This window comes from Ascaphus truei, chromosome 9 (genome assembly GCF_040206685.1).
Source record: "Ascaphus truei isolate aAscTru1 chromosome 9, aAscTru1.hap1, whole genome shotgun sequence".
Lineage (NCBI taxonomy): Eukaryota > Metazoa > Chordata > Amphibia > Anura > Ascaphidae > Ascaphus > Ascaphus truei.
In genome coordinates, this window is record NC_134491.1 from 23,762,451 (window position 1) to 23,778,262 (window position 15,812).

Sequence of the window (15,812 nt, forward strand, 5' to 3'; positions counted from 1 at the left end):
GCAGTAATGAGTTTTATAAACATAAAATAAAGACTACAAATGAATTGGGGGGGGGGGGGGGAAAGCAGACTGTGTGTGAGAGTCAGAGCTTCATACGCAGACTGTGTGTGAGAGTCAGAGCTTCATACGCAGGCTGTGTGAGAGTCAGAGCTTCATACGCAGGCTGTGTGAGTCAGAGCTTCATACACGGGCTGTGTGAGAGTCAGAGCTTCATACACAGGCTGTGTGAGAGTTAGGCCAGGTTCATAGTGCCTTCGCCCATGCGGGGGCGTGCGCAGCCATGAGATCACCCTCTTGAAGCAGGTGCGTTTTTTGGCCCAGCTATGCACGCCGTCCGTGGGCGTGTCTAGGGGCATGCCGGTGACGTTACGGAGTTGGTTCGCACTCATTGGGCGAACCGCTTACGTGACCTGTCTGTCGTGCTGAGAAATCAGTTTAACTGATTTCTCACACAACGCGCGCCCCCTTCGGCTTTCTCGCGGACGCGCCAGAACGCTGCATGGACACGAACACTGCCTTAAGGCAGTCTGTTCGCACAGCGTGCGGACGCCACCGCACGGTCTGCAGTACCATGGCCCCAGCCTTAGAGCTTCATACACTGGCTCTGTGTGAGAGTCAGAGCTTAATGCGCAGGCTGTGTGAGAGTCAGAGCTTCATACGCAGGCTGTGTGAGAGTCAGGGCCCAGCACACAGGTTGCCTCAGTGCTGTACAGATGCTGCCGCAGGCTCACAGCTACACACATAACCGGCAGAAGATGAATGAAAGCGTATAGAACAAGCCCGAGTATCCTGTGTGATATGAAGCAATGTGATAATTGCATGTCAGCTGAAGGACAACACCCCGGGAGATAAATGTTCGCGGTGTGTGAGGTAATTCCTGCTCTACTAGAAGCTTTGCAATGAACTCTTGTACAAAGAATATACATTTCATGTGGTTTGTATTTGTGATTTTGCATTTGCCATTTCAGAAGGAAAAAGGAAACGGTTTGCAAATCTTTCATTGGGACGATGTCACACGTCACTGTCAGAATAAAATAAATGCAATCCGTGCACAGAGCAAACACTGCCAAAATGCTGCTAGGGAGGGAGTAACAGAGGGACATGGGGTAACATGCCCTGCTGACTGGCAATCAGTTTCTCCTGCTGGTTCAGAACTGATTATAGTTTCATTCATGAAAAAATACAACTGAATAAGCAAGCTGAGCGTTCGGAAATCCGGCATTCATCCCTCTATCAATCGGAGAGCCGAGAAGGGAGAAACATTTTCTAAAGGTTGGAAATATCTCAAGTAAAAGTCTTTAAGGATGAAATTAGTGAGAAATGCGGATTTGCTGGAGTCTTCACCTTGGGGAAAAGAGAAACTTTGTCAAATGTTCCCCCTCCCTCCCCTGTATCAGTGAGGCGAGGATTTGCAGTATTTTCCTGCAAATATGAAGCTGTTCTTGAAAGGGCAGTGCAGAAATGAGTACCACGCGTGAGCACCGTGACTGTGGAAGCTGCATACACAGGCTCTGTGACTGTAACAGACACACCAGGCAGGGACAGACGCGTGAGTATAAGGAAGGGTGTAGGTCTTGGGAGAAGAAGCATCAGGCTACAATATATTACGTCATCACGCAAGGTGTTTGACGAGGCCGGGTCCTGCTCCGTTTACTTTTGGTTGTGAGATTTTGAATCTCCCCAATATCAAGGACTTTCCTTTCTATCGGGACTTTTGCTGGATCGAGTCCCCAGCGGAACTGCTCTCAATTAGTGGCTCGGTATGACTGGAGTTGTGCAGGCCTGCCATAGATGTATGTGTCTTCGCTTGGACCACTCCACTGTATCTTGGGTATTAGTACAGCATCCCTTAAAAGGGATAAGGGACTAGTACCTAGTGCTCACTGGCACACATATATAGTACATAGAATGTCCCATATAAAGCCAATGACACCTGCTCCCCATAATTCTTGGTTGCTCCCCATAATTCCTGGTTGCTCTCCCTCTTGAACGACATGAGCCTTTTTAATGCTGCAGGCCCGATTGCCCAGCCCCTCATGCCTTGGACTTCCGTACTGCTTAGTCCCCCGATTACGTAGATCTTCTTACTGGTTCCTTGATACCCCCGATGCCCGTACATCCCTTACCCACCGATACCCGGGTCCCATACGACCCACTTCTCCAATGCCCGGGGTCTCCCGTCTTGCACGGTTTCCCAAATGCTGCTGGTCCCTTCCTCCTGCGACTTCCTGACAGTTATCTTCAACAGCTGCTCAGCGAGTAGGTGGAAAATTCGATATTCCCATTTACATAACCCCTTCAGTGCCAGGGGCTCATACAAAGGGCAATGACGTACGCTGTACGTCATAACAGGGTGACACTTTCCTTGACTTCCCCAGTACGTCAGTAGAGCACTGCAGGAGTTAAAGCAGCAATTCTGCGTTTTTTTAGTTTGAAATGAACCCGAGTCTCCCAGTTAATTAGTAGCCCTCTGGTTGCAGAGGTATTTGTAGCTTTTGGTGCCGGTTTTGATAACAAAAACACTACACACATGGTGGCAGACTACAAAGATGGGCCCTTGGATCGCCAGTAGATAGCTGCAAAGGTCATCTCAAGGCTTTCCCATTGGTCCTCATCCTGGCGGCTATATTGTATCCTGTTTGTCTCTTCAACCCCTGTGCCATCCTGGCCTTGCTGAATCAAGGGGTCCTAGGACAAAGGTGTACTAATCACTGTGTTTAATGGCTTATACCTGGGGGTTTATAAGAATATTTAAATACATTTTTTTTTCATCGTTTTGAAACATGGTGAGCGAAGACATTTTTTCAACAAGTGTTTGCACAGGCCAAAATAAACTTCTGTCACCCTTCCGTATCTTTTTGTGTCTAAGGAGTGTGTGGAAAAAGGGGAAATAAAACTGCCCCAATCAGACGCCCTTAAGAAGTGCAATTTGCAATTCCTTTCCAAAGGCACAAAAGCAGCCATATATTTGGTTTTAGCATGGTTAGATTTGAAGCAAATTAGTTTGTTAAAAAAGGATTTACCTATGTGGTTTTTTTTTTGGTCAGCTACATTAAATGATGTAATATTTCAGTGAAATATATAAAAATGTTAAAGCTCAAACTGGTGTCAAATCTGGTTGCTGACAGGTTGAAATCAAAACTAACAACATTGTAACTTTGCGCCTCACATTGTTATGATGTTCTGCTTATTTAATCAGAATAACCTGGAATATTTTTGGTACATTATGATTAATCAACTGCCAGCGCATTTTCTATTTAATCTGCAGGTGGCGCTCTCTCCCCACTAACCAAGCCTTTCCCAGCTGGAACATTGGCAATGTTACATAGTTACAATGTGTTCATGTATTTTCAAATCTGACTATTTTACATCTTCTACCCTCCCCTTTTTTTTTAAAGTTGTATACTTCCAAACCAACCAGTAGTTTTGTATTCCTGGTTCTACACTAGCCTCCTCTCCACCCACTTAGAAAATGATGAAAACATAATTGTTATGGTTTGTACGGCTGGAAATGATTTGAAGATGGGTGGGTAAGACAATTTATGGTTAACAACTATTAAAAAATACAATAATCATTCCACGTATTTGCACCCTGTTGAAATCACTGGATTTTAACACATTTTGGTTACAACATTCACATCTTCCATTGAATTACAGATTATTTCCTTGTTTGGGAGGGGGGTGCAGTTTTTGATTGAGATATTTTGTTTATAATACTTCAAACATTATTTGCAGGTCTTAGAATGTTTCTTCTCACCTAGCGGGCGGGCTCAAGCTGGCCGCGATGAAACACATTGAGGCAATGTGTGTGTCCAGCGTGAGCAAGCGCCCGAGCATGCGCATCGCTTACCTGCTTGTCGAAGCAAATTTGAATCTGCTGCCGCTCGCTCGTGCGTCACGTGAGCGGTTCGCCCAACGAGAGCGAACCAGCTCCGTGACGTCTTGGCCGCGCCCCCCGAATCGCCTCCCGTGCGCGCACCTAGCCGTACACAAACCTCCCAGCCGAGCAGGGAGCGTGACGTCACTGCGCATGAGCGCCAGCTCGCTGCGTCCATGCAGCAGAAGACTGCGCGGGGGCTTGTGCGCGAGTGAAGTCAACCTCGATAAGCGGGAGCGTTTTGTAGATGCGCCGTGGGGGGGCGTGTCTGTGACATCATGAAGCTGGTTTGCCCTCATTGGGCGAACCGCTCATGTGACTGTTTCGCAGAGGAATCAGTTTGCCTTAAAGCAATGTGATCGCGCCTCTGTGCGGTCTGCGGCAGCATGGATGCCGCTTTATATAACTACCACCACACAAGCCCCCTTACAGTGGTAGATAAACACATTTCACACCAGCTAGCCCCACCCCAACAGGTCAGGTTTTCAGGATATCCCTTCAGCACAGGTGGCTCAATCAGAGGCTCTTGAGTCACCTGTACTGAAGTAGGGATATCCTGAAAATGTGTCCTGTTTGGGGGGGCTTGAGTCCCCCCTGAGCTAGGGGGGCAGTAGATGGTAAGTATCAACTCATATGGTACAAAGAGCAACATTGGATACAGTGGCAGAAGCAGAGGTGAGCTCTAGTGACAATCACCGGCCTACACGTTTCTGCTCGGGAGAGGCTCTGCGACCCGCGTTATCTTTTAAATGATGATGACGCTGCGGCACGCTTATTATAGTCCCTCCCTCTCGCGCGCGCGGCACATGACCGCTAGCGCACACGGTGCATGCGCGTGGGCGGCCCGAGTTATGGCACAGGGCGGGGGGGAGTGAAGCGGAATTAATGCAGCCGGTATCGGCAGCAGCGGGCTTATATAGTGAGCGGTTTTATTAGGGAGCTGCCCGTCACTCCTTTTGCGGCGGCGTGACCGTTTCCCGCGCGCCCTCCTGTAACAGCCGTTGACGCGTGCGCGCGCGCCCTTCTGCCGGCTCCTCCCACTTCCTTAAAGCCGCAGCTCTTCCCCCTCGCCTGCTGATCACAGGCACCGGAAGCGGCGCGAGTACAACCAATGACTTGAAGATCCGGCGCGTGCTGTCGTCGGTCGGACACGGATCTGTGCGGCTGGTGAGCGGGCGTGTGGAGGGCCACTCCCCCCCCCCTAGTGGGTGACAGGAAGGAGAAGCCGGTGGCGAAGGACGGCCCCGGCTCAGTGAAGGAAGACCTCGGACCGGGGCGGCACAGAGACGGCCACAGGGAGCCGGCGCCGCCTCACCGCCAGCAGGGACCGGCGCCTCACCCCGCGCGGCCTGGTGTCAAGCACCCTGAGGAGGCCCTACCGATCCTCCTGTCACCGGCGGCCGCCTCCTCCACCTCGGGGCCCCTGCGCCTTCTCATGCGGCTCCTGAGGGAAGGCAACCCCACCTCAGCCCGGGGACACCTCCCCCTGCCCCCCCGCTCCTTTCCGCACTCTCCCCCACTTGCTTAACCGGTTCCCCGCCACAGGACACCCTTTCCCAAGACTTTGAAGGCACCGGCCGCACACTCTCCCGTCCGCTTAATGCGCTCTATACCGCGCCGCCATGGGAAAGATGCTCTCCAAGATCTTTGGCAACAAGGAGATGAGGATACTGATGCTGGGACTTGACGCCGCCGGCAAGACCACCATCCTGTACAAGCTGAAGCTGGGCCAGTCCGTCACCACCATCCCCACCGTGGGCTTCAACGTGGAGACAGTGACTTACAAGAACGTCAAGTTCAACGTGTGGGACGTGGGCGGTCAGGACAAGATCCGGCCCCTGTGGCGGCATTACTACACCGGCACGCAGGGCCTCATCTTCGTGGTGGACTGCGCCGACCGGGAACGCATTGACGAGGCCCGGCAGGAGCTGCATCGCATCATCAACGACCGGGAGATGCGGGACGCCATCATCCTGATCTTTGCCAACAAGCAAGACCTGCCGGACGCCATGAAACCGCACGAGATCCAGGAGAAGCTGGGCCTGACCCGGATCAGGGATAGGAACTGGTACGTCCAGCCCTCCTGTGCCACCAGTGGGGACGGCCTGTACGAAGGACTGACATGGCTAACGTCCAATTACAAATCTTAATGACTAATTAGAATAGGGGGGGGGGGATAAAGAGATGGTTTCTCAGAAGTTATATATAGGAAATACAAAGTCAATGTCATAGGATTATGCTGACCCGACGAATTACCACTTTAATTGTACACGGAAATATGGGCTGGATTACTTTTTTATTTAATTTTTTTTTTGCTTTGCATTAGGATTTTCTGGCTTCAGTTTCCCAGATATACAACCTGTAAGGTGTGATAAGACTTGAGAATCCAACATTGAGACTATATAGATATGCGAAATCCCTTCCTCAGTTGCCCCCCAACAATAAGGCTTTGGTTTGTAGTCTTCACTTTATACATAGTTTCCAGTTCTGCTTTTTTTTTTTTTTACTTGTAGATCTTTGACTCTTCTGCATTCATACAGGGTATGTTGCTAGGTCTATTTCAACTAGTAAACTTTCAAATTATATTCTTTAAAATCATCCTGCGGTTTGTCTTTTATACCAAGGCTGTTTTTATTTTTTAGTTCTGCTAGCTAGTCTATAACAAATTACTTAGAAATTGTCCTTTTTTATATTTAAGGTGCACATGATACACCTTTACAGAAGGTTGCTAATAAGAAATTATATATATAAAATTATATATATAGCTAGCTTCACATCTGCCATGTTTGAGAACAACTCTGGACTATTTAAAATGCCATCTATAACTTGCTCACACATACTCCATGCATGAGTAGGCTGAATGCAAATCGTTTCTCCTAATCAATTTACCAAGCAATCACTGAATAAAAATGAGACGTTTGGCATTTTGAAGATTGTACGGTGTTCAGACATTGTCACATTTTACTGTCATTTACTATGTTGTGGAAAGGCCTATCCACTGTTGTACATAATAAGGACTCCCTTAACATGTAGCAATACCTAAAAAAAAAAAAAAAAAAAAATATGCAAAGAGCATCAACTCAAATCTGATTATGTAAAGCACAACTTTGTAATTCTGTTCAAATTGCAAAGCTTATTTGACTGATCTGCCTGATTTGTGTTGAAAAGGTACATTACTCCAAAAGCGTCTTAAAGCATATGCTTTTATAAATAAAAAGTACCTTTTATTTCTGTAATTCCTTATTGTAAAGTACATTTATTTCTTGTTCTAAAAGTATGGTATATTCAACAATACAGATGGGTTTAGTAATATCACTTGCGATACAAAGTAAAGATTGAATGACCTGAAGTTGGACATTAAGTCTATTACTAATGCAGTTTTAAGAGACCTTTCTATACATAAACAAATCTTTTAATCCTAATCGCTGCTAATTGTATTTTTATTTTTTAAATTGGGCAGCATTATTATCCTAGTTAAAATGGGATTTATTACCTACATTCTCAAACATTTCAATTGAACATGGTGTAAGCAGGCAGTGAAAAATGTCCACTGAGTGACTCAATTAGGTGTGGGATAAGCAAATGTTCATATTTCCCAAGAATTGTAATAAGAATCAATGAATAGTGTGTAAACTTGTTAAACTAGAGATTTGTTTGAGGTTATAGGTCATTGTGAAGGTTGGGTAAACTGTCCATTCTGCACTATCCCTTCCCCATCAGCCTATGTAAATGAAGGACAAGATGATTAAAAAAAAAAAAAAAATCCTATAACATGAGGAAAATTTAAGTTCAATGTATATTCCATAAACCATTCACATTTTACCCTCAAAAGATCTGTTGTGGGCATGTGTACATAGTACAGGTGACATGCTAGCTAAAATAAAGAGGCACTTATACATGCCTTTTACTGGCGTTTGTAGCATGTGACTGAGCTGTCACACCCCTCTTGATGTCTGTTTCAGAACACGTACTACAGTTTTCCCTAACTGCACGATCTCTATATAATGGTGGGTTTTACCTCTTCTGCAGTGTACTAGAAACATCTTTTAGCAGAATAAAACCTTAATTTGAAACGTACACCGTATCCAAACTGCCAATTTTTATTTAAATCCGCATCAACGCTGCTGTAGTGTAACATTGAGCAAAATGGTTCTTGACCATTTTAAACAACGGAAAAAAAAAATATATAGGAATTGCTGGACATTGTTCTTGTTAATCTGCCGGAATTTCAGTAGATTGGGGAAAAGGGCCTATCCCATTTTGTGAACTTAGATCTAAATGTGTGGAGGCGTTCTAATTGTTTTTCAAAATTGGGGTATATCACCCATATAGTGTTCTGTCAACGCTACATTTTTGGCATGCAGTTTAGATTAGTATGCCAACTAAGATTATGTGAACACGTCATGCTGAGTGCACACATGGCCTGTGCATTTAAAAGACAAGCGGGGTCAACATTTTCGATCGCCATAAATGTTGAGCAGGCTTTATGGTTAATGTGTGACAACCTCCAGTTATGCTGAAGCAGTTTATTGAAAGTCCCATTAATACAAGCAGCTGTTATTTTGATGCTTCACCTTTTACACAGGGTGGGTGCAGTTAGACTTCTGGAATCTGGGGAAACTCATGCATGAGGATGACTTAAGGCAGGGGAGGCCAACTCCAGTCCACAAGGGCCACCAACAGGTCAGGTTTTAAGGATATCCCTGCTTCAGCACAACTGAAGCCTGATTGAGCCACCTGTGCTGAAGCAGGGATATCCTTAACCTGACCTGTTGGTGGCCCTTGAACTGGAGTTGGCCACACCTGATTTAAATTATCCAAATAATCTCCACTTTGAAGGGATGTGGTAGAATTGCTGCAGTCTTCCTACAGCTTTTAGCACATATGTTGCAGGTTTATGTAACTGTTCACCAGTGTGTGTGTGTATGAATTGACCTTGTGCATTTGTGTTTGTTTGTTTTTCTAGTGATTTGAGAGACTCAGGTCAACCACTTCTAGTTAGGTCACTAACAATATTAACGGCTTCTAATTCAAACCTCACAAACTACAATATTCTTAAATGGTTATTTTATTCACGAAGTGCGTCTGCATTCAGAATCTGAGATCGCACAAGGTTTACACCTAAGCTTACACTGAACATACTTCCAGAAGGAGACTTGTGTGGGCCACATCACCTTGCAAAACCCTCCTTATAGGGGTATGTTATGTATGCCAGTCTAGTTTCTGATTTTAATCTTTACCCTCTTTCAGGTACCATGTGTGGCCTCCTAGCTACATGGCCTGTTTGTTAAGTGTGTTTTGAGAGGTTGAGCTTGAGTAAATAATATAAGCAAACAAATTCCTGCACCCTTTCCATTCCTGCCATTATGTATCAAAAGACTATTCATTTTGAAGGGTGGTACTTTATAAACTCGTTGCCAGCTGCCCATTTCTATAATAAAGTCTTTGAATCTCGCACAACAACCCAACATTAAAAATATATATATATAAAATTATTTATCTGCAACATACTTTTTTTTTTTTATTGGCCTGGTTAATCATGAAATGCATAGACTAAGATTTTTATGCACGTTCTAATAACGGCAGAGAGATGTAATTGCCTCAAACCTGTGGTGTCATCTCAGGATTTCTAGTATTCACATGTAACAGGAGCAAGAACACTGGTAGACCATGGAACCGTAACTTGCACAGTGTATGTAAAGAAGGGGTTAATGGGGGTACTTGTACAGATACATTTTGGCACAATCTCTAGACCTTTTCCATAAAATATCAATTTGTATATTGAACATGATCCAAAGTAAAAAAAAATGTTTTATAACACACTGAGATAAAAAGGATACAAATATGTATACTGTATGAAGTTCAGTGGCAAGCTAACATAAAAAAAAGTAGATTAATATAAATGCATATAGCTACTAAGAATAATATATTGTTTTATTTTAAACAAAGCAAATGTTTGTTGTGAGTGGGTTCCTCTAATTCTCTCCATTGTAAAATTGTCTATGTAGTTTACAGAAGTGTATCCTTCAAATGTAAAACTATATTTAAGCATTTAGTTCTTCTGATTTACTGGTATATTTAACCCCAACTTACAGTAATGACATGAGGTGTAAGGTTGCCATTTATGAACAAGTAAAAACCATTGATGAGGCAGCCACATTCAATGTAATCCAAAAATGCATCCAATATGTTTGCTCTTGGTGTGCAGCAGTTTAACCAGTGCAATGATAGCCCAGCTATGCAACATTGACATAAAGAACAAATAGCACTAGCAAAAACGCCTGTAAGGGAGGAGAAAGGAAAGGCGTGAGCAGGCCTCAGCTGCTGACTGATGCTGCTGTGTGACTAAGCCTAGCAGGTGTACTGACATGATCACCACACTGCTGCAAAATGACATTCAATCCGTTTGCAAAGAGGAAGAGCAGACCACAGTATAATTTCCTTTTCAGAAGTCGATGCTGCTTTTTAAAGAAAACACCTTTTTCTTTTTTTTTAAATGGCCGATACCCCATACTAATGTGCGTGTTCATATAATACATGCAATGAATCCATGTTGACTGCAGCATTCGTGCCTTGGCTATGCACCCCATGCAAAAGCAATATAATATATTCTGTGAGGTTGATGGTACTTTTTCATCATTCTAAAATAGTATTCAAAATGTCACAGACTGACTGTGTCTGTGGGAAACCACCTGCAAAATTATGCTGTAGAGCAGGGGTGGCTAACTCCAGTCCTCAAGGGACACCAACAGGTCGGGATTTCAGACTATCCCTACTTCAGCACATGTGGCCACAGTCAATGATTGAGCCAGCTGTGCTGAAGCAGGGATAGCCTGAAAACCTGACCTGTTGGTGGCATTTAAGGACCGGACTTGGCCACCCCTGCTGCAGGGGATTACGCTTTTGAAAACGGAATATAAATTGACGGAATATTTCTTACCAACGTCCCTGATAAAGTTACCCCACATGCAGTAAGAATATCTTTACATAAAATGTATTTAACTCCAACCTCCTGTGGTTTGGTTGCAAAAAGCGGAAAACATAATTGCACGAGCACATTTAGTTTCACATTTGAGTAAATGTAGTTTGTTCTATATAAAGCATTCCCATGTACACTGAGAAAATATGTATGTGTTGCTACGTATCCCACGGAGGCTATCTGTACATGCACTACCTTAATGAAAAAACAACTACTCTGGTTCAGTGAACTGGGACGTTCTCAAAGTTGTTTTCGCTCAATGCAACAACAGTTGCTTCAAAATCCCGTCGCCTTTAACAATGAAAATAAATAGATGCGATTGACATACATGTCCATATACATTTTAAGCTGCAGTTCAGTCAATATTCTGCATGTGTGGGTTTTTTAATACATCAGTTCTGTAGTAAGAAAAAATACTTTTAGCATTTTCTGTTTTAAAAACAACAACTTTGAAAGACCAATTGTCTTGTATTCTATTTTAACAAGCATGCGTGTTCCTATAGCAACGATTTACATCCCCCATATTTAAAGATGTCGCCAAACTTTGCCGATCAATAGACGGAGAACGAACTGACCGGCAGCTATGCAGTTCTTTAGGTAATTAGAGATTGCCCAAATGAAACTATTGAAGTAAAAAAATAAATTAAAAAAAAAAGACTGAACTGCAGCTTTAAGGTCTGTGTATAAAAGTAGATTCAACTTCTGGAAAAGGCTAGTACAGGGGTCTCAAACAGTCCTCAAGGGCCACACAAAGGCAAGCTTTTATGGATATCCCTGCTTCAGCACAGATGGCTCAATCAGTGGCTCAGTTGAAGATTGAGCCACCTGAGCTGAAGCAAGGATATCCATAAAAGTTGGCCTGTTGGTGGCCCTTGAGGACTGAGTTTGAGACCCCTGGCTACATGAGGGCTCTTCCCACTTTTCAGCACTTTACATACATTTTAATACATTATTTTAAGAATATTGCTATGGTTGAAGAATTACGTGACTTCAAATGAAAAGTATAGCATATTTCCATCAGCATTTCACAGCGTAATCGCTAAGGTGGTGGAAACCTTTTAATGGACGCACTCCGTCTTTACAAAGTAGTTTTCAAGACCATGTTCAAACTTAGAAGATACCGATTGTCATTTTTAAAAACTCCCGTACAACAAGAGGAATATTTTTCTTGGTTGTCAAAGGTATCGCAACCTCCAATGCATTCAGGCTTTTTCCACTAGGAAACAGCACGAGGACATTTTCTGAAGCTGTGTTGGTTTTGCCCCTTTTACGACTGTTTTCAGTAGCTGGCAAATCATGACTGTTCTTGTAAAACAAGTCTGGTTCGACTCAAATACATGTCTTCACAAGCTGAAAATAAATGATTCATAGAGTCATGCAACTGCACTCTTTGATATTTTGTAACGTAAGGGTCTGTGCCATGCAATAATAATAATATTAAAATTAAAATATCCTGTTTGTTTGCCCGCGAACAGATATTTATTATTTTAACAAGTTTGCACGCCGTCAAAGATTTATGAAATCTGAGTGAAGTAAGTTATCATGACTAAACAAAGTGACAAAAAACCTTGTTCAAATAACAATACCACTTCTGAGCACATTCACGTTTCAGACAAGAAACAAAGTGATACACTGTGAGTACACATTTGCATGTCATTACCCAGAACCCCTTGCAGTGCTAGCACTGTATGCTAAGAGATACTGTGAAAAGGCAGTGTTGCAGACCTGTGAAGGTGCTCACATGTGGACAATATGTATAAACGTAGAGATTGACGCTCATACAAGTGTATAGACTCACAAACTGTATTACAGCATATAGGTAGATAGGAACTTCCATAAATAATTCCAGCAATTTATATAATACTAGGTTAAGGGGGGACATGAACATGGGACCTAGCGGTCAGTCAGCGCGACTACCGCAGATATGGTTTACCCTGCTTACCCCCCTTACCATATACACTTCCCTAAATAGGGACCAAGGTAACATAGAATGAGGGCTACTGCCCATTACCTTTCCATTGAGTGTATAGGGATACGAAATCCATCCAGGCGAAGTTCCACTGCGTGCAGTCCTGATCAGGGAAATCAGAGTGTAGGGAAGCAAGGAGCACAGCTGAAGTAGAAATCTGCAGGGAGAGTCCTGTAGAAAAAATAAATAAGGGGCACAACTCCGTGCTAAAACTGAGGGTGATTTATTGGATAATTGCACAGGGACAGAAACACAGCCCACACACCTCTCATTGGAAAAGTTATACAACGATTCAACACTAATTCAAACCAATAGAAATAACTATATTTTTATTTCCAAGAACATTGTATTGTATTGTATGTCTTTATTTATATTGCGGCATTAATGTACATAGCGCTTCACAGCAGTAATACACATGGTAATCAAATAAATAACAGATAATATAAATAACAGATCATGGGAATAAGTGCTTTAGACATAAAAGTAACATTAAGGAAGAGGAGTCCCTGCCCCGAGGAGCTTACAGTCTAATTGGTAGGTAGGGAGAACGTACAGAGACAGTAGGAGGGAGTTCTGGTAAGTGCGTCTGCAGGGGGCCAAGCTTTATGTATCATGTGTTCAGAATATCCACAGTGCTATTCATATGCTTCTTTAAGCAAGTGTGTCTTAAAGGTGGATAGAGAGGGTGCTAGTCGGGTACTGAGGGGAAGGGCATTCCAGAGGTGTGGGGCAGTCAGTGAAAAAGGCTTAAGGCGGGAGAGGGCTTTAGATACAAAGGGAGTAGAAAGAAGACATCCAACATTAGTGAACACCATGAATATTTCATTACACTAAGTAGTAATCCCTAATATAGATAACATTGTCAATAATGGGTCTCGCAGGAATGGTTTATTACCCAATCAATAGATTATTGGTCACGCTGAAGTAATAATTACTCTATACTAACGTGGTGCTCCTGTGTACTGTGCCCATTTGAACCTGCAAGGCCTTATAGTGGAGTCGAACACCAATACAAGGGAAATGGCTTTTAAATTAACCTACCTCCAAAATTAAAACTATATGATGAAGATAAAAAACCGGAACAGATAAAATGTGCTTGGAGAAACATCTTCAATTTGTGACCTAAAGTATGATTCTTCAATCAGTTATCGATAACATTTTTACATTATTACCATTAAAGGAACAATTCAAGCGCTTTTTCAAAATGTTATACATTTTTAACACAGGTTTGAGGCAGGGGGTCTCCAGACGAACCCCATTCATTTCAGCTCCGGGGACCCCCTGCTTCCCGAGATACAGACCTCTAAAGGGGGCTCCAGTATCTCAGCAAAGTTTAAAGCTCCTGCGTCACGCGGGCCAATAGGAAGCCGCACCGGATGATGTCACGGCTTCCTATTGGCCCGTAGAGTGCAGGAGCTTTAAACTCAGACACTACGTGAGCCCTGCTAGCAGAGCAGCCTGTCGGCGCCCCCTATAGGTCCATCTCTGGAAACAGGGAGCCCCCAGAATTCAAATTAATGGGGTTCAGCTCCGCAGACACCCTGCTTCAAGCCTATGTTTATAAAAAAACCTCTTTAATGCTTTTCATTGAGGCCAAATATACCCAGGACTAACGTGGGGTAGAATTGTAATTATTTTTATGTATGTATGTCTTTATTTATATAGCGCCATTAATGTACATAGCGCTTCACAGCAGTAATACACGTGGCAATCATATAAATAATATAAATAACACAAAGGGGAGAAGTGCTTCAGGCATAAAAGTAACATTTAGAATAAAGGAGTCCCTGCTCCAAAGAGCTTACAATCTAATTGGTTGGTAGGAAGAACGTATAGAGACAGTAGGAGGGCGTTCTGGCAAGTGCGTCTGCAGGGGGCCAAGCTTTATGTATGAGGTGTAAATTATCAGCTATGGTGCTACTCATATGCTTCATTAAGCAGGTGGGTTTTATGCTAGATCTTAAAGGTGGACAGAGAGGGTGTTAGTTGGGTATTGAGGGGAAGGGCATTCCAGAGGTGTGGGGCAGTCAGTGAGAAAGGTTTAAGGCGGGAGAGGGCTTTAGATTCAAAAGGGGGTAGAGAGAAGACATCCTTGAGCAGAACGCAAGAGTCGGGATGGTGCATAGCGAGAAATTAGGGCTGAGATGTAAGGAGGGGCAGAAGAGTGTAAAGCTTTAAAAGTGAGGAGGAGAATAGAGTGTGAGATGCGGGATTTGATAGGAAGCCAGGAGAGGGATTTCAGGAGGGGAAATACTGAGACAGATTTCGGAAAGAGTAGAGTGATTCTGACAGCAGCATTTAGGATAGATTGTAGGGAAGACAGGTGAGAGGCAGGAAGGCCGGACAGCAGGAGGTTACAGTAATCAAGACGGGAGAGAATGAGGGCCTGAGTCAGAGTTTTAGCAGTCGAGCAACAGTGGAAAGGGCTAGTAACTGATTGAAGCTAGTAACACAAGCAGTGATTAAAGGGAGGTAATACTGGTTGGTTCCAATCACCACAATGGCTTCTTACTCGTAATAAATGTAGAGCGTCACTTTTTAGATAATAAAGTGACATTCATTGATAAGAATCGTCACCTTTTGCATGCGAGCACATGATTGGTTGTAGTGGTTTAAACCTTTTTGCTGGCAGTAGGAACGCATTGCAGGTCTCACAAGCAGCGTAAGGGGTTACTAAAAAGGTATGTACTATGCTCAATTTAAAAAAAAACTATTTCTATTCAATATTAGGGAAAAAACGGAAAAAAAATGTTTACTACTGTAAAAACAGGAAAGAAAAGTGTGTAGATCAGGGGAGGCCAACTCCAGTCCTCGGGGGCCATCAACAGGCCAGGTTTTAAGGATATCCCTGCTACAGCACAGGTCATTGACTGAGCAACTGATTGAGCCAGCTGTGCTGAAGCAGGGATATCCCTAATGCCTGGCCTGTTGGTGGCCCTCGAGGACTGGCGTTGTCCACCCCTGGTGTAGATGAAACATAAGTGGTA

At 43.7% G+C, this 15,812-nt stretch overlaps 1 protein-coding gene across 1 annotated transcript; it reads left to right on the plus strand.

Annotated features, from left to right (window-relative positions):
• Positions 1–4,748: 4,748 nt before the first annotated feature.
• On the plus strand, positions 4,749–7,113 carry ARF6 (ARF GTPase 6). The gene has a single exon (XM_075613829.1). It carries the CDS (start codon positions 5,500–5,502, stop codon positions 6,025–6,027), a length of 528 nt encoding a protein of 175 aa, XP_075469944.1. The 5' UTR covers positions 4,749–5,499; the 3' UTR covers positions 6,028–7,113.
• Positions 7,114–15,812: the final 8,699 nt, after the last annotated feature.

Bases quoted from the DNA above. Each gene is read 5' to 3' on its own strand.
- ARF6 (XM_075613829.1), top strand. From the start codon at position 5,500: ATGGGAAAGATGCTCTCCAAGATCTTTGGCAACAAGGAGATGAGGATA.